The sequence below is a fragment of the Aotus nancymaae genome, unplaced genomic scaffold (genome assembly GCF_030222135.1).
Source record: "Aotus nancymaae isolate 86718 unplaced genomic scaffold, 86718_ANA_hifiasm-v0.15.2.pri h1tg000040l, whole genome shotgun sequence".
Taxonomy (NCBI): Eukaryota; Metazoa; Chordata; class Mammalia; order Primates; family Aotidae; genus Aotus; species Aotus nancymaae.
In genome coordinates this window covers 101,594,128-101,621,410 of record NW_026988454.1, presented here as the reverse complement: position 1 = coordinate 101,621,410, position 27,283 = coordinate 101,594,128, and the positions used below count along the sequence as shown (strand labels likewise).

The 27,283-nt window shown below is 34.6% G+C and overlaps 1 protein-coding gene and 1 long non-coding RNA gene across 4 annotated transcripts in view; one reads left to right on the top strand and one right to left on the bottom strand.

Moving 5' to 3' along the window:
* EYS (eyes shut homolog) overlaps positions 1–27,283 on the bottom strand; it is a 2,025,572-nt gene that overhangs the window by 516,669 nt on the left and 1,481,620 nt on the right. Inside the window, 1 exon segment of the mRNA XM_021676159.2 lies at positions 22,354–22,586. Within this exon segment, the coding sequence (XP_021531834.2) occupies positions 22,354–22,586 (233 nt within the window).
* The window catches only part of LOC105723026 (uncharacterized), a 277,237-nt gene that overhangs the window by 161,979 nt on the left and 87,975 nt on the right, over positions 1–27,283 (top strand). The gene's annotated exons all lie outside the window — the stretch shown is intronic.

Here is a 27,283-nt window from a genome sequence, read left to right as displayed (position 1 = left end):
AAGCATGACTAAATTGATGAACAGATACTAATATTCTCTTGCAAGAATATGACAAGACCCCTTCAGAGTTTAATTTTTTCTACTATATTATTTTTCTTCATTGTACTATATATATTTTGCATTGACATTTCAGCATTAAGAGGATATTTTTACTATCTAAAAATAATGAGCTAGTAAACCATGCAAATACCAAGGAAATGAAATTCTGCTTAATGACTGCCATTTCAATTTTTACTTTAAAAGTCACTCTGTAAGATGATACTTCTTACATTTTTAAAATTATAAATCAGATTGATAGAGTAGCTTACGTAAATCTATCATTCAATAACACATTTTTTTCCTAGTAATAATTATGCTATGTGAATTGCACAAGGTTTATGTTTCAAAGACAGCATAAATCATATGGTATCATACTGGTCATTTCTTGAGACTCTCTTTCTCTCTTTTCACTCTTATTAATTCCTTCTCTCATGGATCCTGAGAACTGATTAAGTTGAAATATTTTGTCATAGTTGCATCTAAACATGAACTCAGTTTCTCATATCACAACTGAATGTATGATTCTCAATTCTTTAGATATTGAATATTCATATATCTGCATAATGGCCATGCAATCTTAAATATCATTTATTTATGCTTGTCCTCAATTTGATTATTTTCCACCAGGCTTTCTATTCTATTCTCGATTATATTCTTTCTGCAGTGACTCTTCAGTATCTCACTTCTACAAGGCTGTTTTTTAAATTCAAATCTTTGTCCCTATTAGTCCCTTCCTTCTGCTTTTAGGACAGCTCTTGTTCTTTAATTTGAAAATCTTTACTAGTTTCTCTTTCTGCCTTTAGCTGCTGCCGTTTTTCTTCCCTTTCTGCTTAACCACTGACTCAGATTATTTTCAAATCACCTTCCAAAAGTCTGGTTGTGGATCTTTCTTCTTATTTTTTTTTTTTTTTTTTTTTTATTATACTTTAGGTTCTGGGTACACGTGCAGATCATGTAGGACTGTTGCATAGGTACATACATGACAATGTGGTTTGCTGCCTCCATCCCCCCATCACCCACATCTGGCATTTCTCACCATGTTATCCCTCCCTGACCTCCCCACCCCACACTGCTGTCCCTCCCTTGGCTCCCCCCAACAGACCCCAGTATGTGATGTTCCCCTCCCTGTGTCCCTGTGTTCTCATTGCTCAATACCCACCTGTGAGTGAGAACATGTGGTGTTTGATTTTCTGTTCTTGTATCAGTTTGCTGAGAATGATGGTTTCCAGATTCATACATGTCCCTACAAAGGACACGAACTCATCGATTTTTATGGCTGCATAGTATTCCATGTTGTATATGTGACACATTTTCCTTGTCCAGTCTATCATTGATGGGCATTTGGGTTGGCTCCAGGTCTCTGCTATTGTAAACAGTGCTGCTATGAACATACGTGTGCATGAGTCCTTATAATAGAATGATTTATAATCCTTTGGGTATATACCCAGTAATAGGATTGCTGGTCAAATGGAATTTCTATTTCTAGGTCCTTGAGGAATCGCCACACTGCCTTCCACAACCTCTGTTTCTTAATGGAAAATCCAGTATATTTTAGATACTTTTATTTTTCTTGATCTTTCTTTTTATTTTTCTTGGTCTTGAACAATGACATATCATGAGTCTTAAACTTCTCTTTCTTTGACGTTCTTGATGCTATTTTACTCTAGTTTATTGCCTGCCTGTTTAATAACTCCTTAATCTTCTGTCTCTTTATTCATTCTTTTCCTCATGGAACTCTAAATTTTGGTGTTTCCTATGTGTAGGTTAGAACTTATTTTCTACGTATCCTAAACTTTAAGAATTTGATTAATGCTGTTCTAATTTATTGTTTTCTTCCTTTTTGAATAAGCTGATTTATTTTTAAAAGACAGCTTCACATCACTATGGCAAATAGTTACATTAGCATTTTCCAAAAATGGACGGTAACTGTTAGTTTGTTAGGGGCTGCCATAGCAAATTATCTTATATAGACTGAATGGCTTAAACAATGTTAATTTTCTCATAGTTTTGGAGGCCAGAAGTCCAAGATCAAGATGTTGGCCAGCCTGGTTATTACTGAAGCCTCTCTTCATGGCTTCCAGATAGCTGCCTTCTCTCTGTGTCCTCTCATCTTTCTGTGACCCCGAATCCGTGCTGTCTCCTTTTGTGTCTGAATTCCCCTTTTTATAAGGACTCCAGTCAAATTGAATTAAGGCCCATACTAATAGCATCACTTTAACTTTGTCACCTCTTTAAGGCCTTATCTCCAAATATAGTCACATTCTGAAGTACTAGGGTTGAGCATTTCTACATATAGATTGTGCGAGGAAACGATTCAAATCACAACAGTAACTTTAAAAATAATTGCAATGATTAAATTCAGGATGGATATTGTGTCTTTTCAATGGTGTCAATTGGACTAGATTAAGAAATACCTAGAGATCTGGTGAAATGTTATTTCTGAGTGTGTCTATGAGGGTGTTTACAGAGGAGATTGGTGTGTGAATCAGTAGACTGGGTGGGGAAAATCTACCCTGAGTGTGGGTAGGCACCATTCAATTGGCTGAGGGCCTGCGTATAACAAAAAGCAGAAGGAGAGTGAATTCTCTCTCCCTGCTGGAGCTGCTTCTCCTGCTCTTGGGCCTCAGAACTTCAAGGCTCTCTAGCCTTTGGACGCTGGGGTTTGCACCACTGGCCTTCCAGGTTCTCAGATCTTCAACCAGTAACTGAGAGTTACACCATCAATTTTCCTGGTTTTAAGTCTTTTGGAGTTGGATTTAGACTGAGTCTTGTGTCTTGGAGTCGTGGAAGGCCTGTCATGAAACCTCAGCCTCCATAACTGCATGAACCAATTCCTTTAATAAATCCCCTCTGATCTATCTATCCATCTGTCTTCTGTTGGTCATGTCTCTCTGGAGAAACCTGACTAATGACATTACTGCAAGGTTCTCAATCTGAGGTCTGCATTTTTTAATTGGCAAATGTAGACATTTTAGAGATACAACAACAACAAATTGAAATTTTTAGGTAATCTGAAGGATCAAAAGACAGTTGCTAGAAAAATAACTTCCTCATTGGGTATTAAAATGTCAATAATATTGGTTCAAGCACTGCTTAAAATCATTTACCATAGCATCAGTGGATAAAGTTAAATTTGCTCTCAGATTTTGATGCACGGTCACTCAGTCTCATGGAGTCTGTTTTCACCCTTATGTGGATGATATCTAGCATCTCTTTTCCTTGGCTGAAATTTTGCTAAATTAATCTAATTTAATTCATATATATAATGTATCCATATATGTTTACAGCCTTTTGTAATTTATAGTATTTATAATATAAAACAGACATGATATTGTTTAACCCTCTCAAAAACAATACAGCTTGGTGAGGCGCCTTGGCTAATGCCTGTAATCCCAGTACTTTTGGAGGCCGAGGAGGGTGGATCATTTGAGGTCAGGAGTTTGAGACAGGTCTGGCCAACATGGTGAAACTCCATCTCTACTAAAAACATAAACATTAGCTGGGCATGGTGGCATGTGCCTGTAATCCCAACTCCTTGGAAGGCTGAGGCGGGAGGATCGCCTGAATCCTGGAGGCAGAGGTTGCAGTAAGCGGAGGTTGCTTCACTGTACTTCAGCCTGGGTGACAGAGCCGGACTCCATCTCAAATAATAATACTAATAATTAATAATTTAACAATAGCTTAAGAAAAGTAAAATATTAAGAGTTAAATTGTCACTGTGTAATTTCTAATAATCTGGAAATATAATTTTCCAGATTTTCACAGAGAAAATCTGGAGAAGTATATAATACAAAAGTAGGACTACTCAAACAATTTACTGATTAGGTCCGATTTTTAAAAAGTAATGAATAAAAGACAGATGACAAGATATATAATTAAGATAAATATATATAAAACAAAGGAAACAATAAGTTCTAAAAGGCAAAACACCAAAATAAATGACAAAATGTTAATTCTATAATAGGAAGAATTTAAATCTGGTTTATGTATATATAATACATACATTAAAAATAACTTGTATATTGTTACATATATACACACACATATATACTCATACATATGTAATCTGGCTTCTGCACCAACTATAGCTCACAACCTTCTTGTTTACAATTTGTGAGCTGAGGGATTTTTTTTAACACCTTTAAAGTATTAAAAGTCAAAGAGAAACAGATGCTGGTCAGGTTGTAGAGAAAAAGGAACAATTAAACACTGTTGGTGGGAGTGTAAATTAGTTCAACCATTGTGGAAGACAGTTTGACTATTCCCCAAGGGTCTAAAGACAGAAATACTATTCAACCCAGCAATCCATTACTGAGTATTTGCCCAAAAGAATATAAATCATTCTGTTATAAAGACACGTGCACACGATGTTCATTGCAACACTATTCACAATAGCAAAGATATGGAATCAACCTAAATTCCCATAAGTGATAGGCTAGATAAAGAAAATGTGGTACATAGACATCATGGAATACTATGCAGCCATAACAATGAATGAGATCATGTCCTTTGCAGGAACATGGCTGGAGCCTGGAGGTCATTATCTTTAGCAAACTAACACAGGAACAGGAAACCAAATACTGCATGTTCTCCCTTTTAAGTGGGGATACATAGAGGGGAACAACACACAATGGCACCTATTGGAGGGTGCCGAATGGGAGGAGAGAGAGGATCAGGAAGAATAACTAATGGATATTAGGCTTCATACTTGTACAACAAACCCTTGTGACACAAGTTTACCTAGGTAGCAAACCTGCACATGTACCCCTGAAATTAAAAGTTAAAAAAAAATTCAACATGAGTTTTGGAGGGGACTTTCAAACCATAGTAAATATATATCAAAAAGTCCTTCTAAATCTTCATTGTTCAAGTGCTCTGTAATCTGAGTCATCATGAGCTCAACTGAAAAGGTCTCTGCTTTAGAGATAAATGAAAATGTGTTTATTAGCAAAGCCTCTGAGAAGCCCCTGAAAATATTATTTCAAAATACAATGAATAGTTTGATGTGGAACAGATCAGAATAGAAAATGCATCAGCATGACCAGTATGACTACAAGTATTATATTTGTAAATTAATATAAAAATTGTTATATTTATTAAATGTGATGAAAACCTCTATACATATAAAATGAAGTTTGCATGAGGGCCACAATTACCATTAAAGTGTCTGGCTTTAAATGAAACGTAGATAACACTCTAATCCAGAGACCTAAGATGCATTAATGTGAGATATTAATGCCTTAAAATATATTAACAGTGAATCATTAGAAGGCATTTTAAAAGACAGCATTTCAAATGATCTAAATGTAAATTAACCTGATATATGTGGATTACATCTTTTTTATAATACAAATGGGTTTAAAATGAAGGAAACACTGCTTTACAATAAGGAACAATTCTATACACATACGCTTAGGGCTTTTCAACATATGTTCAAACATCTGAACAGTGGTATGGTTGATTTCACAAACTCTAATTGTGTCCACAGTCATACATTCATCATTTTAGTAATTCTCAATGTCGGCTATTTTCAAGTGATTACACAGTAATCTTTTTTGATAGTTACACATAATGCCTTTTTATTACCTCTACAAAAAGTGAATTATAAATCAACTTAATGTGAATATGTGTACAGATCTTAAGTTTCAACCTAGAAAGGGAACAGAAATGCAATATAAAATCCCTGTGTAAGAAGTAAAATTCACCTTGGCTTTTGCCTTCTTTTTCCTTTTGTTTTAATTCTTCTCATTTTCCAAAATGTTAACCATGTGCAAGTTCTTCTTAGAACATAGTTTTGGTACTGTACATGCTAATTTGAATATGAGAAGTAATCTTAAGGGGCTCTTTTGCATTTTATGCCAAGATATGACAGATGTGCTGCACTTTGAAATCCACACAGATAGGGCTTTTAGATTCTTTCTTAAACCAGGTGCTAAAAATGTGTGAAAAAGCAAAAGACAGTGTTACGGAAGAGCTTAAGTCATAGAACATTTCATTAATTGTTTTCTGGGGTAATTAAAGTGCATCTTGTAATAGTTGTCATTTTCCATCTTTTATGGTAGTAGAAAGAAATATAACTACACAATTATTTGTGACAATGCACATTCCACAGGATATACTTCCACATATCCCAGAGTATGTACACTAAATACATATTAATGTCTACACAGCTTAAAGATGTATTTAAGTAAATATGATAATAAAATAGCATAGGAGGTCATAATCATAGAAGTAACATGAAAAGTTGTGACTAAATAATATATATAATAAATATCCTTTAAATGTAACTGTCAGTGAGCATTGCAGTATGAGGAATATGTGGCTAGAACACATTTATGGGATTCACATTTATGTTAAGGAATTTATTATTTGATTAATGAAGGGAATTAGCAACAACATTAACTAGTAAGTCCTTGTAATGTGCCATTTGATATGCATATTGTATATATGTAATGTTTAATGTGATATGCATGTAATATATATGTAAAATTTTGCAAATCTGATTGAGCTAATAAGTAAAACTTGTCAAAGGAGTTCTAGAAAATTTACAGAATTGGTTTTAAACTTCCACTCTAGTTAAAATGATTGCAAGTCATTTCATTGTCTTTATTCTGAATTCTATCATATAAAGATCTAGAGGATAATCTTCAGTGGTTTATGATACTAAAATTGAGATCAAAATATAGTTGAGTTGTTTGCATTTTTTGAGAGTAATAAATATTTATGAATATATGAAATATGAAAAATATTGTTTTCAATTTATTCAGGACAAGAAATTATAACAAAGTTTCAGAGTTGTACCAAAAATATTTCATCTAGCTGTTTAGTTGTCATGTTTTAAATGCTGTGATAACCATGAGGAAGCTTCCTGGGGAATTTTTTAAGTGTTTTTCAAGTATATTTGTAAATATTATAGTCCAAATATTTTATACTTTATTTACAAAAGAAGAGAGGGTAAATGTGAGTGTTATAAAGGGATCTTCAGTGAATTAAAGTTAGGAGAGTTGCCTGAATATTCAGGGCACAGACTGAAATGAACGTAAAATTTTAAAATATGTTCAAATTCAGAACTAGTTTGAGTGGAAGAAAAATCAGGGATAGTGCCTCTAATTTTCTATAAATGGAAGAAATTTTTATAAATTTTTATTTTTTTCTCTAAATACCAAGATACTTGCTAGATATACCCAAACAGCTAAATGATTACTTACCTATTTACAAAAAACCCCAGTTATTTTAAAATGTAATAAAAATGTTTAGTTTTCTCCTGTATCCCAGGTGCTATGCTAGATGATAGGGAAAGAAAAATATAAAAGCAAAAAAGTCACTTTCTTTAATATTTTGCCATCTAGGAGATAGACTAAGTTAATACATTGTGAAAAGAGAAGATGTTAAATAGAGAAGGGCACAGGATACTATGGAAATGTAGGTGAAAAAAAATGACTTCCCAGCAAAACTGATAATTGATTCAAGTCTCTAAGGAAGACAAACAGCTAACCAGGTTAAGAAATATTGTTCCACATGAAAGGAACATTGGTGGGCATGGGACATAAGACAAGAAGACATGAAATGTTGGGGAATTAAGATGCACTTAGCATAATTGGATTATAGGTTTGGATAGCAGGAAGTTGAAGGAAAACAAAGCTAGACAAATTAGCAGGCATCGGCTCATGAAGGACATATGTCAGGTAAATAAACATATTTTGAAGAAGAATTAAGCACAGATCCTTTGGAAAAGAAGTCAGTAATAGATCTAGATCAGTGAAACACCTGGGAGTCCAAGAGAAGACACCAGGTAATCATGTGCAAGAAGAGATCATATTTTCAAACTCCATGAGAGAAACAAAGTCTCCAAATTAGAAACAAAAAATTCCTATGAACTTTAGATATTCTCTACAATTCCAAACAACATCTTTTATCCCAAAGTCTTTTGTTTCTCAGAAGTCGTTTTGATTGTGAGTAATGTCAGAGAATGTGCCTAAGAGAAGCCCATGGTAGCATTCTTATTCGATAAACACAAGGCTACTCTACTGTTGAATTCAAGAAGTCATAGGGGGATATACTGGTGTGGTGGATGCTATGAAGCTCTCCCTTCACTATCCTGCTACCTCCCTTTCCCCACATATGCTGATCTTGAGAGTGCTCCCTTTATACAATTCCTACATGACAGTCCCTGTGTTGGAGTCTGCTTCTCAGAGAACACATTCTGCAAAAAATGGGTAGCAAAGTAAGAAATGAGCCTGACTAAGAAGCTTTTCTGCCAAGGTAAAGAGACATCCCTGTTGGTGAAGCATACTTTCGTAGGCTGCTCCTTAGTCTGAGGAAGTACAGAACAGTGGCTGAACAGAACTCAAGCGATTTCTTGTTAGACACTCAACCTGGGCATCAATAAATTTTGAGCTAAAAGGGGCTCTCAAAGATACAGAAACTGAAGGTCAAAAAAGTCAAGATTTCTCCAAAGCTACGTAACTAAGAATTGGACCAAGATTGAATTCCCTATCTTCTTACTCCCAGTTTTTTTCAATAAATTTGTGCTTCTCAAATAGATGTGTCTCCAGGAAACTGCACCAGCATAACAGATTTGCTTGTAGTCAGAGAAGAAACGTAAAAATTCATGGAGAATGATTTTATTTAATGTTTATATCACAATATATGTGTTGTAGAATGTAAATACCACGTGACTCTTTTATTTATTTATTTATTTTTTGACACAGAGTATCACTCTGTCGCCAGGCTGGAGTACAGTGGCACAATCTCAAAATCTTTAGAATTCAACTATGTCTTCAGAACCCTTTTGGGAATAGTTGAAACTCCTCTGCCACTAGGCGTAAGTCAATGTAAATATTAGAAAAGAACTGCAGAAAGAGCCGGGCATGGTGGCTCACACCTCTAATCCCAGCTCTTTGGGAGGCTGAGGCAGGCGGATAACCTGAAATCAGGAGTTTGAGACCAGCCTGGTGAACATGGTGAAACCTTGTCTCTACTAAAAATACAAAGAGTAGCCGGGCATGGTGGTGCATGCCTGTAATCCCAGCTACTTGGGAAGCTGAGACAGGGGAATCCGTTGAATCCAGGAGGCAGTTTGCACTGAGCTGAGATTAGGCCACTGCACTCCAGCCTGGGTGACAGAACAAGACTCTATCTGGAAAAAAAAAAAAAAAAAAAAAAAAAAAACCAAAACAGGAACTGCAGAAAGAAATACCATTAATCCTCAAAAGTGGATTCATTTCTGTTTTGATTATAAAGCATTCCATCTTTATGTTAATATGATAATATCTATAAAAGGACTTTTCCTATTTTCTCAAAATTCCTATTAAAGTTTCCAAACTTCAAAAAATGGGTGATAAAATACCTCCTCTTCTAAAGATGAGTATTAAACATATCATTGGTCTAGCTACCATCTCCCCAAATCTTGTGAGAGAAAGCTAGAGTTTATCAAAAAGAGCGATGCTTCAGAAAAATTGAAGAGTAGAAAGCACTGAGGCATATCCTACCCCCACCACAAACCAAGTGAGGAAATCCCCAAAAGCAGCAGCAGAAATAGTTGATGGCGAGATACATGCTTGTAGAGCTGAAGCAGTTTGTAGGACTCTCTCTGTTCCTATCTGTAGAGAGAGTTTTTGGGAGTACTAGACACGTGTTCCATGAGAAGTGCAGAAATCTCAGCACATAATGACTCCATATAAGTCTCTGCATTGAGAGGACCACAGTCTAGCAGGATCTCTAGCAGCATGAAGCCCTGTCCATAGGATGACCACAGGTGCCCCTGCCCCTCCATTGACATGCCTACCTGAGAAAGCGCAATACTGCCAGGTAAATTGATTTGCTTCAGCCATGCCTGAAGTTAGGCTTCTGACCTCTTTCATAGAGGATTTACTAAAAAGCCTTACAATCTGACTCCTTTTTGTGTTCCTTTGAGATGACTGTATCTCTTACAACTCAGAAGTTTCTTTCTTAAAGACAGAGAGAGCCTTTTCTCTGAAATGTAATCAAGAAGGATAGAACCTCTGTTCTATCCTCTCTGAGAGGACAGAACCTTAACCTGGGAGAGTTGCCAGCTAGCAGACACAGCTGGCCTAATTACATTGACACTGACCAACCCTTAGTAATTTTTCACTTCTGTCGCTCTGCTTGAGTCCCTACTTTTCCCCCTCACTCATTTTCACTTAAAAACACTCAATTGCCTCTACACAAGTCAGAATAAAGCTCAGCTCTTCTCCTACTGTCAGTACTGACTAAAATCTGTTTTCACTGCTTTAAATAATGTCTAGCCTTGTTTTCCTTTGACATTCTACAGTTAGGAAGCAGGGAATGGAAACTGGAGCCTGCTTCTTGCTGGGAGAATCTTGAAGGCAGCTGGAGAGCTGGAGTAGCCTGCAAAGTTATTGAAGAGAGTGAGAATTCACCCATGGGTTTATTTACACTTCTCTTAGTTGGCAGGACAGTGATGCTTGAGATTTTCTGGGATCCAATTCATTATAAGGAGGGTAGCAAGGCTCAAGTCATCTAGAAATAATCTTGTCTAATAACATTTCTACCTTGTCATGCACATCAGCCAAAAAGGGCAGGCATGCACTTCCCCAAGAGCTGCTAAAGAGAAATTTGCAGGATATTAGCTGAGAATGCACAATTTAAGACAGGGAAAGGTGGTGTGGGGAATCACCATCAAACCATTGATGTAGCTGTAATGACAGAATACATTTGCTGCCCATGCAGAATTAAATCAACACCTGCTAAATATGACTTTTGATGCTTTTTCTGATGCCTCCTATCCTGATGTGACCTTGAAGACTCTAGCTTTGAGGAGGAAGTGGATCCAAGGGAAGGCAGAAGGGTGTGGACAGTTTCAAATTGAATATAGGAGTGAAGTTTCAAATTGGATTAGATTTTTCAATACAAGTGACCTGAGAACTATGGGATATTCCCTGTTTGTCACAAAATAAGAGGGCAGGAGAAATCTGATAGAACATTTCTTTAGTCAGGGTTAGAAGAAATGAAATTATTCTTGAGTACAATCTACCAAGTCAGGTCATTTAATAACTGAATGCATTACTATGTCAACAGAGATGACATTATTTTTGGTTTTGTTAAGAAAGATTTTTTTAATAGAAATGTATGGCAGTTTAAGAAAACAGTTTCTGGCATTCAATATACCTTGGTTTGAGTTCTTGCTTTGGTAATCACAAATTACTGAGTTCCAACTTTGTTGACCCCACAAATTATTTTCTCTGTGCAGTTTTTTCACCAGTAGGATGGGAATATGAATAGTTTACAAATTTCATGGTATATTCCCAGCCTACCATAATTCTTCCTTCTTGGGCAGCTCCTTTCTGATCTGCAGATAGATCAGTGAGCAGACAGGCTGGCATGGCATACTTTTGGTTAGAGCCATTGGATAAGGGGTGGTTCTCTTAGCCAAACTAGATAGCCAGTTTCTCTTCCCCAGGTTCAATCTAAGAATAGTTCAGCTCTTTTTTGGGAGAAGGACTCTACAATGTTCATTCAAAATCTGTTGTCAATCAGGACACAGTAGGAAGAATGAAACATCACTTGAACAGAGAAAATACTGAGAGGGCTTTTGTTTCTAGTTGCAGTTCCCTTCTGCAGACATCTTTGTATTCTCATTCTGGGGTTCTATGAAATTCCATCTTTATATTCATATAATAAATTTGATTCTGTCTTTGCTTATTTTAACTTGGATTGGATAGGTAGACTAGTTCAAAAGCTTGGACTCTAATCTCAGTTTCAGAATTTACTGGCTCAGTAACCATGAACAAGACACTTAAACTCTCTGCCTCCATTTTTTTTCTCTTGAATTAAGTGGCCAGAATAATTTTTACTTCAAAATCATACTGATTCATGATGATTAAATGGGTCACTACCAGTTATTTTTTATTGAGTTGGTTTCTATAACTTGGAGACAAGAAAACCTTCAACTAATAAATTATTACTTGATTCACAGAGTTGGTGTGTGGAATGAAAGAGAAAATGCATGAAAAGGGTTTAGCACAGTGTGTACCAAGCGTACAATGGTAAATATTAGCTTTAATTATCTGTTGCTTTCCTGTTTCTTAGTTACTACATTAGTACTATGGTTTGCATGTAAACCCCAAAATGTGTTAGAAACTGACTCCCCAATGCAACAATGTTGGCAGGTGGGGTGTAATGAGAAGTGATTAGGCCATGAGGACAAAGTGAATGGATTAACGCTTTATCACAGGAGGGGGTTCATTATAAAAGGGGTAGTTAGGCTCCCTTTTTCTTTCTTTCTTTCACCATCTTTATTTCCTTTTGTCTCCTGTCATGGGATGACACAGCAAGAAGGCCCTCACCAGATGCAACCTCTCAATCTTGGACTTTCCAGTCTCCATAACTATGAACCATTAAATTTCTGTTTATTATAAATTACCTAGTCTGTGGTATTCTGTTATAGCAACAGTAAATGGGCTAAGACAATCTGATATTACAGTAGTTCCTCCTTATCTGCTGTTTTGCTTTCCTCAGTTTCAGTTAGTCCATGGTCAAATGCAGTCCAAAAATACTAAATAGAAAATTCTAGAAATAAACAATTCACACATTTTTAAATTGCACACCTTTCTGAATGCCATGATGAAATCTCATACTGTCTCCGTCCATCCCACCTGGGATGTGAAAAATTCCTTTGTCCATTTTATATAAGAAACTTGATTGTTTATGGTATCCCAGAGGAGTCCTGGAGCCAATCTCCAATAAATACAAAGGACGACTGGATATAGGGCTTGGTACTATTTGAGGTTTCAGGCATACACTGGATGGGTGGGGAGGTCTCAGAATTCTATCCCCTGTGTATTAATGGGGACTACTGCAATCTTCAGAAACACTGAGATTACCCAAAGTATCTATTTCCTACTTTTAAACCACAGACAACCAAGAGAACTGCAGGCAAAAGGTGGCATATTTGTGTAAAGATTATTTTCAATTTCCATTTTGCTTCATATCTCTTCATATTTATTTAGATCCATATTGTATGTATGATCCTAGGACAGAGAATAGAGACATCCACAGAAAAAGCTTAACAAAATAGATTAAAGCAGTGGAAATTGATTTAGTATTTCCAGGACAGTTAAATAATAAATTCTTCTGCTCAGGTAATTTTTAGTTTCATTAATATGATTGTATTTACAAGTAAGGGCATGATGTTGTCTTTTACCTGTAAGTTCTTAAATTAAGATTTTTTCTACCAAAGGCACATCACGTTGATGAAAATGTCTGAAAATCAATTTCTCAGAGACTGAACATTTTGTTCCTAATTATCTCTGCTCATTATAGTTTTTTGTTGTTTTGCCATTCTGTAATAATGTTTTAGGGCAGGTTCACATTAGCGTTTGTTTTTATTGTTGAAATTTCATATCCAAATTTATGTTATTCAGTCCTTTTTCCTAATTTATTCCAGTTAATTAGAGAATAGCATTTTCTTTCAGATCTTTACTATTTTATTGCAAATAGTATAATACAAAAGTATTAGTGTAATTCCTTACTGTTACTTAAAATGTTAAGATGTCAAATGATATTAAAATTCTCAACTAAACCCCATTAATTTAATTATCAGATAATGTGTTCTGTGAAAAAGTGAAGTGTTTTCTTTGAAAGACTATGAGCTGCAGTATCAGAAAAAAATAGCCATATTTAGCATTTGGCCATAAAACTTTATTAAATTTAATGAGATGAGGGACAATAGGCTCGTTATAAATTTAAAATACATCAGCAAATGAAATTAGAGGCATTGTTTTTTCTTCAATAATTTGTTTTAGTCTTCAGTCTAAGAAAATTATTGGTACTTAGAGTTTTTCCTTTTTAAACTCATAAAATCATTCTTATATACTCATGTTCATGGGAGCATACTATTGTCTTTGGAACATTTCTCTGCTTTTCAAAATTCTGGTGACTTTCTATTTTTTAAGTTTCGGCTTAAATGGCATTTCCTTGTTGCAGATTTTAAACAGGACTTTCTCCACTCCCAGTGCACCCTGTCTTGAAATCATTAAAAATAAGTTGCATGATCACTGAATATCAATTTTTTGTAATTATTCCCACTGTTTAAACATTATCGCATAAAGTGATTTCATTGGCAGTAAATAAGAAATTGTAATGATCTTTTCTGCTATTTTTGTTAGCAAATTGACTTCAGTAAAAAAAATGCTTTTAAAGATGCCTGCCAATTAAAAGGACTGTTAGTAAATTCATCAAACATTAAATTTCTATACTGCAAGTAAAATATTTGTGTATCTCTCTAGAGATAATTTGGTATACTTGAGGTCATCAGTATCTTAATTTATTTATTCTATTGTTTATTTTAAGTATTTATGCAACTCAATATATTTTTCTTGCCATTCAACTTGGAATATATCCCTGAAAAACTTTGGGGGACACATGCTCTGTGGTACATTTTCTGTATGGACCTTGTATTCTATTTCTATATTTGCCTTTAACTAGTAGTTTACTTAAGTTACTATGCGTTTTTGGAACATTGTTTCTGCACCACTGAAATGTTACTTTCAACTAATTTAATTTTAAAGTGTTTTCCAATAGTGAATGATTGTAATAATTCTACAAAAACCTTAAACATGTATTTTAATTATCTTTTATGTGCTAAATTATCTTTATGTGTGGGTGTACATGTGATGTATATAATAATTCAATTAAAAACAAATAGGAATGCATGCAATGAAATCATGGCTGTTAAGACAGTTAGTCCTGCATTAGAAATATAAGATAAATCATTTTTCCCAGTGTGCATGTATACTTGTACTTGCAAATGTTTACCTAGTTGGTCATTCTTGCTTTGACTGTAACCTTTTTATAACAGGCCTATGTTATTTCCTTTATTATCCATATCATTTGTACCATGATCAGATTTTACGGCATATAAATCAGTTTTTTGGTGAATAGGTGGGGCAGAAGATAGTGCCAAAAAAAAGGAGAGAATGGAAGGAACATTTACTGTGACTTGTTTTCTATGATCACATTTTATACCACATATTTTTCTTCACAAAATAATACCTGAAAGGATAAAAGTGTTATCCAGTCTGATAAATTTTTGATTAAAAAAATCAATACTGTATTCTGCACAAGAGAACACAAACATCTTCTATGCTTCCAAATTTTTACAAAGCATTAGGGTTAAAGAGTTATCCTATATTTTTAGCCTGTTGTAATTATTTCTCAATTTTTCTCCCTATCTCATCTCCTTCCTCACCACAATCCTTTCTATATTCTACTTTCAGATCTATCATTCTGAAGCCCAATTCTAGTCATTATGTCTTTTGCTTGATTGAAAGCCATTCTAATGGTTTTATATTTTAATCTGTCATTTAGGGTTCTCTGCAGTATAAGTCACAACTGAATTTCCAGCTTTACTTCTCAGTGATCTCATATGTGCCCTGCTCCCAAACCAAACTAGACAGCTCCCTTCTCCTTCATGTACTTGTTCATTCTAATTTTTTTAAGTACCATTTAAACTGATCCTTTTAAGTACCATTTCAGATACTGTCTTCTCCATAAAACATTTTTCTTGATGACCTAAATTGAAAGTAAGAAAGGGAAAGATCTTTGTTTATGGCGAAGGCTATGAACAGACACTTTACAAAAGAAGACATACACGAGGCCAAAAAACATATGAAAAAATGCTCATCATCACTGGTCATTAGAGAAATGCAAATCAAAACTACATTGAGATACCATCTCACGCCAGTTAGAATGGCGATCATTAAAAAATCTGGAGACAACAGATGCTGGAGAGGATGTGGAGAAATAGGAACACTTTTACACTGTTGGTGGGAGTGTAAATTAGTTCAACCATTGTGGAAGACAGTGTGGTGACTCCTCAAGGACCTAGAAATAGAAATTCCATTTGACCCAGCAATCCCATTACTGGGTATATATCCAAAGGATTATAAATTGTTCTACTATAAGGACACATGCACACGAATGTTCACTGCAGCACAGTTTACAATAGCAAAGACCAACCCAAATGCCCATCGATGATAGACTGGACAGGGAAAATGTGGCACATATACACCATGGAATATTATGCAGCCATCAAAAAAGATGAGATCGTGTCCTTTGTAGGGACATGGATGAACCTGGAAGCCATCATTCTCAGCAAACTGACACAAGAACACAAAATCAAACACCGCATGTTCTCACTCATAGGTGGGTGTTGAACAATGAGAACACACGGACACAGGGAGGGGAGCACTACACACTGGGGTCTGTTGGGGGGAACTAGGGGAGGGACAGCAGGGGGTGGGGAGTTGGGGAGGGATAACATGGGGAGAAATGCCAGATACAGGTGATGGGTAGGAAGGCAGCAAAACACATTACCATGTATGTACCTATGCAACAATCTTGTTCTTCACATATACCCCAAAACCTAAAATGCAATTAAAAAAGAGGTAAAAAAAAAAAGAAAGAAAATATTTTGATGATGTATTTACAGTGTGTTTGCGCAGATGAACGGCAACAAAACGTTTTGCTAAACTATTCTGCAAAATAAATGGATATAAAAGACAGAAATCCAGGGAGAAAAAAATTTGCACACATGCTATGAATGCCTTTTGTGAATGATTATCTTTTTGTGTCGAAATAAAGGACAGGCCTGTTTTGTGAATCTTGGTGGATTGTATGGTCTAGTTACTATTTCAGAAGCTCAAGGCAAAATGGCCCTTCTTGTTCCTCTCCTCCTTCTCTTGCACAGGCAGTGGGTTAGCATATGGTTGAGGTTTTGCCAATTAGACAATTTCAGAGTATCTCCTGGGACTCTGAATCTTGAGCAAGTGGCTCAGAACATGGCACACGTCCAGTGCTGGGGGCGGATAGACCAGTCTGTTCCTAGATCAGACTCATTATAGCTCTTGTTCCCTGGCCTTCCAGAACATCAAACATCCTTCAGTACATTTTCTAAACTGATTTAATTTACTTCCCACAATTTGATGAACACTAGATATCCACACAATAGGTTTCTTTTTTTGTAAAATCATGTAAGTCCCCTGAGAGATGACCAGAGATCCTTTGGTGGGCAGAATAATGGCCTCCCAAAGATGTCCAAAGCCCGGTTCCCAGAAACTGCACCTATCTTACCTTACATGACAAAGGGGAATTGAAGATGCACATTGCATTAAGATTGCTAACCAGCTGACTCTGAGACACAGAGATTATCCTGGATTATCTCAGTGGGCCCTATATAATCACAAGCCGCCTTAAGCATAGAAAAGGGAGTTGTAAGAGTATGTCTGAGAGATACAATATGAGAAACATTAGACTTGCCATTGTTGGCTTTGAAAATAGATGAAGGGGCCATGAGACAAAAAATGCAGACATCCTCTAGAAGATGGATAAGGCAAGGAAATGCATTCTCCCTTAGATACTCCAGTAAGGAACACAGCCCTGTCAAAACCTTGATTTAAGCTCACTGAGGATTGTGTCATAGTTACAAGCACGAGAATAGGGAGCAGGCTGTCTTTGTCTCCAGCTGAGCCTGGTGTACCCTGCTGGAGAATGTAGCAGTTCATAGAGAAGAGCAGAGCAGGTTATAAACCTCCAGTCTACCTCTGACTTCAAAAATGAAATCCTCTGTCTTTGATAATAGGTAATCTTGTCTCCTGTTAGCCTCTGTTCTTGATTTCAATCCCCATTTATTTTCAATTTAACATATGAGTATTTCAGCCATTGTCATTTATTAATAAATATGCAGCACTGCTCTGATTTCATACAGATTTTCAGACACAGATATTAACATTTGAAAAGGCAAACACCTATGTCTTGGTCCTTTTCTGATGATATAGACCATCAGTTCTGTGGAAAAGAGATAAATCACTGTTTTAAGAACCTTGCCGATGCTGTTTCCCTGCCTTCTTAGCCCAGGAATCCATGACACTCAGCCACCTGATTTAAAGTTAATAAATAAATCTGGACTACTCTTACAGACTTTTAAGATACATTCCAGTTATAGTAAAAAACAAAGATATCAAGGGAGTCTATTTTTTTTAAACAAAACACCTAGTAAAGCCTCTCACTTTTATTTCTACATTTGTAATTTACTCAGTACAGTTAACATTTAAACATATATGGAATATATGCAGATAGAATATCAATTAAAACAAAATATTTCTTGCTTTTAATGTATGGCATTTAAATACTCCTTTATTGTACTATTTATAAAATGGTTTTATAGAACATTAAAAAGTATGAGGCTCTTTAAAAATGTTAATCCTATAATTAATAGTCAGAGGCATACGCTTTTCCCCAGCACAAGACACTGATATTCCAAATCTGTCATTTTGAACTTTACAGTAGGAGACAGCCATCTGCCTGCATGCAGCCATATAAAACAAAGCAAGAATATATGCTCTTATGTTTCCCTTGGTGGGATGCAGGATCATTATGATGAAGTAGGCAACAAGGTTTAGCTAATATGAATTAAGATAGCATGTGTTGAAGAAACAAAAAGCGCATATTAAATCAAACTAATTCTGTAAGTCAATGTTATTAGCAGATTGGATATGGACGATTTGATAAAGTAGAGCAGCATATGATGTAATGCCAAGTAAATGGGAAGTATGTGTGTGGGTGACCCATTCTTGAGTCTCATAGCTCCAGAAATTCTTTCTCTGTATCACTGGATCTAGTGCTATTTTAGTTCAGGGCCTATACTTTAATTGACAACTGTATTTTTCTGTGAAACATCAAAGTTGCAAAATAAAATATTCCAACATTCTGTCACAGGTTAAGAATATTAACTGGAAGTAAAAAGGAGCAAGGCTTGGGGAGAAAAATGAATTTCCAACATATCTTTATATCTGGATGTTTGTGCAATTATATATTTTTTCAGTCATGCTCTTTTATCAGTTATGTCTAGATTTTTCTGAAAATCAAATACTCTAAAATCTACTTTCTATATTTTAGTTTAAGTGAAATCATTATGAAAAGATATGACCACTCAGACACAAATTTTGGGGCTTACCTAATGTGTTTTTTAGTTTCATTTTATGGGGATTTTGATATCTTCTTAATTAAAAACTTACTAGATAAACATTAACTTCTTTGATTTGATAATTTTTGAAATTTTATTTTATTTTTAAAAAGCTTTTTTCTGAAGCAAAGATGATTTTTATAAACAGATGACACAGTGGGACAGTTTAAAAATTTTATTTCATGCCATCACATTAAATTTGATTTTCCAAGCAGTACAGTAATATAACATGGTGGTTAAATGTGAAATCTGGAGTCAGCCAAGATTACTTCTAATCCCATTTCTACCATGTAAAAACTGTGTGACCGTGACAAAGTAACGTCTGTAAGCTTTAGATCTCTCATTTGTAAATGGGGGTAATTTAGAGAGCCTACTTCAGCAGGGTTATTCTGAGGGTTAAGTGAAATAAGATGCATGAAGCACTCAGTGCAGTGTCTGGTAAATCCAGTCCCTTCACAGTAATATTATGCAAATTTCATTCCTGAAGCAGAAGTTCATATATTTTAGGTCTTGATTGTACTCAATAAGGAATTTATTTAAAAAATCATTTTCATGGCACTCTGTAAATTCTGATTTCTCTGTAAATTGTAAGCATTTACTACTGAAAACATTTCTAAGAAATTATATAAGTATAATATTTATAAATAGGGAATACTTAGGGATTGTTTATCCAAAGCAAGGTTTTTACCAGGCCATTGAACAACTTAAAAGTGGTATATAGTAATATTTATTGAAATTTACACTTAGATTTCATCATTTATAGGATGATGAATCATTTTATAGGATGATTCATCTGGCCAACCTGAATCATCCTATAAAAAATTACATCCTAGTACAAGATTCCTGAATTACAGGCCTTAGGCAGTAGCAGTAGCCAGCATGTGTCAGTGTGGATTCTAAGGCACGCAACATCGCAAATTACATTTAGAGCAATAGGTTGAAAACGCAATCCTGCCCTTGGCTTTCTTTATGACAGAATGAGGCAAGGTACTTCATTCAAACGTAAGGAGTAAATGGTGAAAAATAAATGTTCGTCATTTTAATATTTATAAATAAAATTTCAGTTTCGAACATGCACATCACATGACATTCAATGTATTATACGGAAACATTTTCCAAAAAGGAGGCAAGAACAAAAAAATTACAGATTTTATGATATAATCATCTAAAAATAGTCCTATTACATTAATTTTGTTTAATATATCATATGTCTCAGGTATTAGTGAATTAAAATTTCTCTTTAAAATACAATTTTGTAACTACTTTTTTAAAAATATTAGTCATAATGTCTGTCGTCTACTTTGAAAAAAGAAGTACTCTATAGTAGATTACTTAGTGCTTAGCGAAACATCCAATTTATTAGTTTTTAAAATATTGTAAATTCAACAAGAAAAATAGCTAAAAACTTAAGAAGTAGAAAATGATTAATAATATGGAAACATAATTCCTACAGCAAAAATAGGGTAGGTCTCCAATTCTTTTCCTCAGGTCAATTTCCTACATTCTGCCACCAAAAATGTCAAATACAATTAAACCTCAGTGAAGCCTTGGCTTAACTCCAAAAAAACCTCCATTCTTTTTTTCTGGAGGAGAATACAGGTTACTCTATGAAGTGTTAATGATACTAGGTAAAGAGTTATAGGAGAGAGAATTGGGGATTCAGTGAAACAGAGAGAAATGATGGCTTAGAGGGTCATTGCTAATACATGTAATACATGTGTCTAACCAGGAGATACACTAATATTAAAAAATTAAAATTGGCTGGTCACAGTGGCTCACATCTGTAATCCCAGAACTTTCAGAGGCTGAGGTGGGTGGATAACTTGAGGTCATGAGTTTGAGACCAGCCTGGCCAACATGGTGAAATCCTGTCTCTACTAAAAATACAAAATTAGCTGGGCATGGTGGATCATGTCTGTAATCCCAGCTGCTATGGAGGCTGAGGCAGGAATATCCCTTGAACACAGGAGGCAGAGGTTGCAGTGAGCCAAGATTGCACCATTGCACTCCAGCCTGGGCAACAGAGCAAGACTTCATCTCTAAATAAATAAATAAAGTAGAGTATTTTTTAAGACTCTGCCCAGCACAAAATTAAAAAGAGAAAAAGCCCTTTCAGAGTTTTAAACAGTTAAATGTGGATCTAAAAGGGCTTTACCACCCAAATGATCCCCCTAGACCTTTCTACTCATAGAATATAATATAAATGGCCTTAAATTATAGCAGAAAGCAAATGTCATGATATTTTGCAAACACATGAAATACTTGTCTAAAAATCAAGCCACAGTGATGTATCTTTAAAAGCATTTTACAGTTAAAATCAATTTTGAATAACACTCATATGATGTCTTAAGATGAACATGAAAATAGACTGTTTCCATTTCTGTGCCTTTTAGTGTATTTGCTTGCTTACTTGGCTGAATGGTAAACATTCACAGTCATACAAGGTCATTTTGGAAGAAGGGTTGAATAACACACACACACACCCCTTTGAATTAACATTAGGAGGTCCCACATTTTAGCACTTAAAAGGGGACTTATTAAATACAATCTTGGATAAGTAATGAAATTATCTGCTATCTGAATCATAACCCAGTAAAAAATCCCCATTCCCTCCTCCCTAATTTATAACTAGAGATTAGTTGTACAGAGACAACAATGACACTTTTCAGCTATCAGTGCAGGGACAACCAGTCAGCTGCGTCATGACCTAATGTCTTTGTAATCTGTCCAGGGTGATTCTGACTTTAGTTGTCTAGCATTTCCCTAATTAACTGAAAACTTCTTAGGAGGCTTTTAGATGTTGACAATAAGAGAATTTTTAAAAATTCATTAACAGCTTCATCTTAAAACCATATTCTTAAGCATAAAAAATAGTCCTATTAATGTACTATTCTTAACACTAAATTCAAATAAAGGATTTGCATATGAAGTATATAAATGTGGCTATTTGATTGGTAATTAAGCAATAAAAATACTATTAATTAGAACCTAATTGTCTATGCAAAACAAAGGAAGGATTCACCATACTTTTAGAAGTACCTACATATAAAACACTGAATTTTAACTTCTATTTTATATGACAATTGGAAATATATGTTGAATGGCATTCCTAATGCAAAAAAAAAATCTTAGGTTTGCTTCTACAATACTAAACTGAAAGTATTCTATCAGAATTCATTTTAAAATAAAATTATACAGATGTTTCTTGTTTGCGCTAGTACCCATCACTGTGTTTATAATACATTTCAACTCCCATCCATTCTCTGGCTTTTAAAAAGAAATATAAAAGGATAATGAAGATTGATTACCTTTTTCACATAAGCGTCCAGTGAAATGTAGTGGACAGTCACATTGGAATGAGACTACACCACTGGAGGGGAAGATGGGATGGCATGTGCCTCCATTGTGGCATAGATCCTCCTGGCACACAGATGGCGCTGCAACAGAGGGGGTGATGGAAGTCCACATGGTATCAATCCCTTGTGTCACATCAGAATCATCAACAAAGGAGGCTGTTGGAGACAGCATAAAACCCTGGGACCTGTGATTTATAAACAGACCAGAAAGCAAAATATAAGTAAAAGAACTAGGAACATAAATAGAAATAATAGAAAATTTGATTTAATATAAGAGAAAATCAAAGCAACACTGATCCAAGTTTTAACTGAGGACAAAATTATAATGTTTGTTTCACAATTATGAGATATGTAAATGTTAAAAATTTCTGAGCCACATATGACCCTGTAGTAGTAAGAATCGTGGAAGAAATGACCTTCATAAACTTCTCAGTAATTTTACGGAACATAGTCCCCTTCTAGCTGTTTCTTATCTTATGAGCCTAAGATCAAGAATTAGGTCATGTAACATTTTCATGCTAAAATGGTTTGAATTTGAAGACTTTCTAAGTTAACTGCTAGAAATGTGCAATCATCAGTCTGACTTAGCATTAATTTCTGGAGCTATCCAAGAGGTACCTTAGAAATAGCCACACATACTCCCTAACTTTTTTTAAAATGAATTTTAATACCATTTTAATCTTTTCTAATAAATAATGAATGACAAAATTCTCTCTGAATTATGTGAAATTTCCTACTTTCAGATTCAAAACCCCTTGACAATCTGATTTCTCTCTGCTCTTCCAGCCTACTTTTTCATGATTCCTAATAAGTACCTTAAATTCTCTCAAACCAAATAAGATTACTATTCCTTAAAGACCCTGAAATTTCCTAATTTTGGAAGTCTGTTGAATCTACTTTTTATGCATTGTTGTTTCTCAGTTCCTATCTAAATTTTGCCTACAGTACTAAGCCCATGCCTGTATTAGTTTTTGTCCCTGGCCAACAAGATGTAACTGATGTTTCTCTCCTGTCTAAAACTGCACATCTCATCTGTAGCACTGTTAGAATATTTACCATGCACTTGTAGTACAGTTATTTCATGTGTAGCCTCTACTATTTAGGTTGTACATACTCGTTTTTTTTCTTCCTCCATACAAAAGTTTCTCATTTTATCAGAAATCTTTATAATACTTAATGAAAATGTGTTGAATGATTGTCTTCAGAGTACTTATGAGCTTTAAATACTGTTTGGGAAGTGTTTTTAGAATTCTCCTTAATATAATCATGAGATAATTATCTTTTTAAAGTATAAAACCTTGCTACAATAAAAATAATCAGCAATTAAATATAAGAAATTTTATTTTGTACCTTGTCATAAAGATAAAACCTTAGCAAAAGAAGTCACTTCAAACATTCCCCAACTGATATTAGAGACTTAAATACCTATTTTTAGATGTACTACACACATTAATGTCAATTTATTGGAATAAAAGAGTTGAGTAAAATGAAATAGATAATTTATATTTTACTGGTATGTTAATGTGCAGGTCAGTTCTTTTGCAAACTGAAATTCTTCTTCATGAAGTTCATCACAGATTTTATTCATAATTAAGCCTGACCCACTTCTCTTTCCTCTGAATTGCAATTTACATAAAGGATACATTGACGACTTCTGTGTGCTTTTCATTTTATTCCTAACAATGCTTGATCTCCAGTAGGCTCTCCAATAAATATTGTATAAATGAATTTGAATCATTTTTTGTAAAAATGCAATGTACCATACTACTTTTTGTTGTTGTTGTTTATCTGAGATGGAGTTTCACTCTTGTTGCCCAGTGGCTGCAGTGCAATGGTGCACTCTTCGCTCACTGCAGCCTTCACTCCTGGGTTCAAGCAATTCTCCTGCCTCAGCTTCTCGAGTAGCTAGGATTATATGTGACTCCACCATGCACTGCTGATGTTTTGTATTTTTAGTAGAGATGGGGTTTTGCCTTGTTGTCCAGGCTGGTCTCAAACTCCTTGCCTCAGGTGATCTGCCAGCCTCGGCCTCCCAAAGTGATGGGATTACAGGCATGAATCACCGCACCTGTCCTGTACCACACTACTAACAAGAAAAATAGCAAGTGAAATAATTTTGCCACCCCGGGTTAATTTTATAACTCCATTATATAACTCTTTAATTTTATAAATAATATAAATTTTCTAATTCTTTTGATACAGTTTTGTAATCAACTTTCTCTGATATTGCTCTATTAGAAAATTAGCATGCTTCTTCCTATTAGCACTTACACTATAAGTTTGTCTCTTTAAGGCAATTTTCATCAAGTCAAATGGCAATGCTAATATGAATGACATGGGATTTATTACTCAATATTCTGAATTCTAATTTAATTTTTAGTCTTAATGTTTTTGAATAATTTTACCATTTCGTCTAACATTTGCCATGGACTTCATGAACTGCAGTCAATCACTGCTTTTTCAGGAATAAATTAGAATTAAATGCCACTACTTCTTTCCCCTACTGTAGCTACCCAGGGAGCCTGTGTCTCACCTGAAAAAAAATCAATATTTTGCACATTTCATTTGTTAACTGATTGCACAAAAATAATTGCTATCAATTGATCTAAAAACAGGACACAAATCAATTTTTGAAAGCAACATTAATCATTTGATCTTTGTTATAAAAATCAAATTTCACATTCAATATATAATTATTAATAGTCTTTGTCTTTCAGTTTTATTTTTGCAGGTTATAAATTATGTCATGAATTTACTTGTTTTAAAACTTAGAATTAAAATGTATTCAATTTGTTATATATTTAAAACGGACAATTAGTTCACACTGCTGAAATTTTACTTTCACATACAGGTTAAAAATATCAACTGACTGTGGAGGTTTATTAAACATAACTAGATGATAGACATAGTAATATAGTTAGCAATGTAAAAAGGAACAGTAAAATTACCATTTTTAAAATTCTAGAAATCATAAATGTATGAGAGTTTAGAAAATAGTAAGTGCAGAAATCTGTTTGACTGCTTCTTAGGTAACTTTGTACAAGGATACAGTGATAAATCAGCCATTATTATAGCAAGAAGTCTTCAATAACTTTTTCTTAATGAATTAGTATCTGAATAACATATGCTCATTTGATTCAAAACCAAACTTGATCATTAGAGAAAGACACCTTGATAGGACAGCAATTTTCAGTCATGTTGGGGAACTCTAGTTGGAACAGGAAAGGAAAACACACTCCTCATTGTTTCAATCCCGCAGCAAGCAGCCTGTGAAAACCATAGGACTAAACATTTCGCATTGCTTCACCCTGAAGCATTTTGCTCATTGCCAGCTGACTTCACCACTGCTCAACAGACATTTGTCTGGCACAAATTTTTAGAAGGAAGAGTGGGCTGACTCAGATATGTGCCTAGAAACCCGGCTTCTCAAGTACAGAAGTAGGATCATTTTTAGAATGATGATGAAGTATTAAATAAACGCTGCTAGAAGACTCTTCAGTTTAGAGCTTTAATAGTGTAAGGAGAAGAAAAGGTTCAAAAATCATTGTGTTTGATTGTAAAGAGTAGTAAAACAAATGAGTTATAATCTGGAAAACAAAATCCATATATCTCATGTACAGAAAACATGGACTTTTTTTACAAAAATGAGAATATACTCTAAAGATATACTTCATTCCACTTTATCTTTCCACTTAGATATGCTATTCTTTTTTTTTTTTTTACCTAAAAATAGTTCTTGATAGGCTGCTTTATTTGTAAGTATAGTTCTTCACTTTGCTTTTAAAAGCTGCAGAGTGTTTTCATTGTTCGCATATATCATCATGGATTCTACCAGTATATATATATATATATATTTCATTGCTTTTTAGGTTTTGGGGTACATGTGAAGAACATGCAAGATTGTTGCATAGGTACATACGTGGCAATGTGGTTTGCTGCCTTCCTCCCCATCACCTATATCTGACATTTCTCCCCATGTTTACCTGATATATTTTAGCTGTCTCGAGTTGTTTCTTGTTGACTGAATCATAACTTTATTTTCAGTAGTTACACTGAGATATGATTTACATACATAGTGTACCCATTTAAAGTGCATTATCTAATAATTTTTAGTAGATACAGAATTGTACAAGCATCACCACAATCGAGCTTTATATTTTGTCATTCGCAAAAGAAGTGTCATTTCCCTTAACAGCCACTCTCCACCACACATCCTCAGTCTGGTCTCAGTAAACCTTTAACCTATATTCTGTCTCTATAGAAAAATTTGCCTATTTCAGACATTTCATATAAATAAAATCATATAACATATTGCTTTGAACTGGCTTTCTCATTTAGTGTAATGTTTTCAAGGTTCATCCATGTTGTTGCATGAATCAGAGCTTTATTCATTTTTAGCACTGATATGGATCTATCATATTTTATTTTTTCATTCATTGGTTGAAAGATATGTGGGCCTTTTCGACCTCTTGGCTATTGTAAATAATACTATTAACATTCATGTTCAAATTTTTGTCTGGAGGTATGTTTCAATTTCTTTTGGGAATATTCTTAGGAATGGAATTGCTGGATTACATGTTCTATGTTGAACATTTTAACAACTGCCAAACTATTTTCCAAAGAGGCTTCACCATTTTACCTTTCTGCCAGCAAAATATAAGAGTTCAAATTCTCTATATCCTTGTTGGATCAAAAATTCTTTTTGCTTTGTATCTTTGACAAAAATCTCCTTATTTGTTCTATCCCCCAGATCCGGGCATCATAAACTCTTATAAGTAGTATGTACACTTAGTTTTTTAAGAATTTTGACAAATTTGCCTCAGAATAATTGCCACAGTTTACACAGTAACAACTTTTACTGTACTTACACCAATAATTTCTT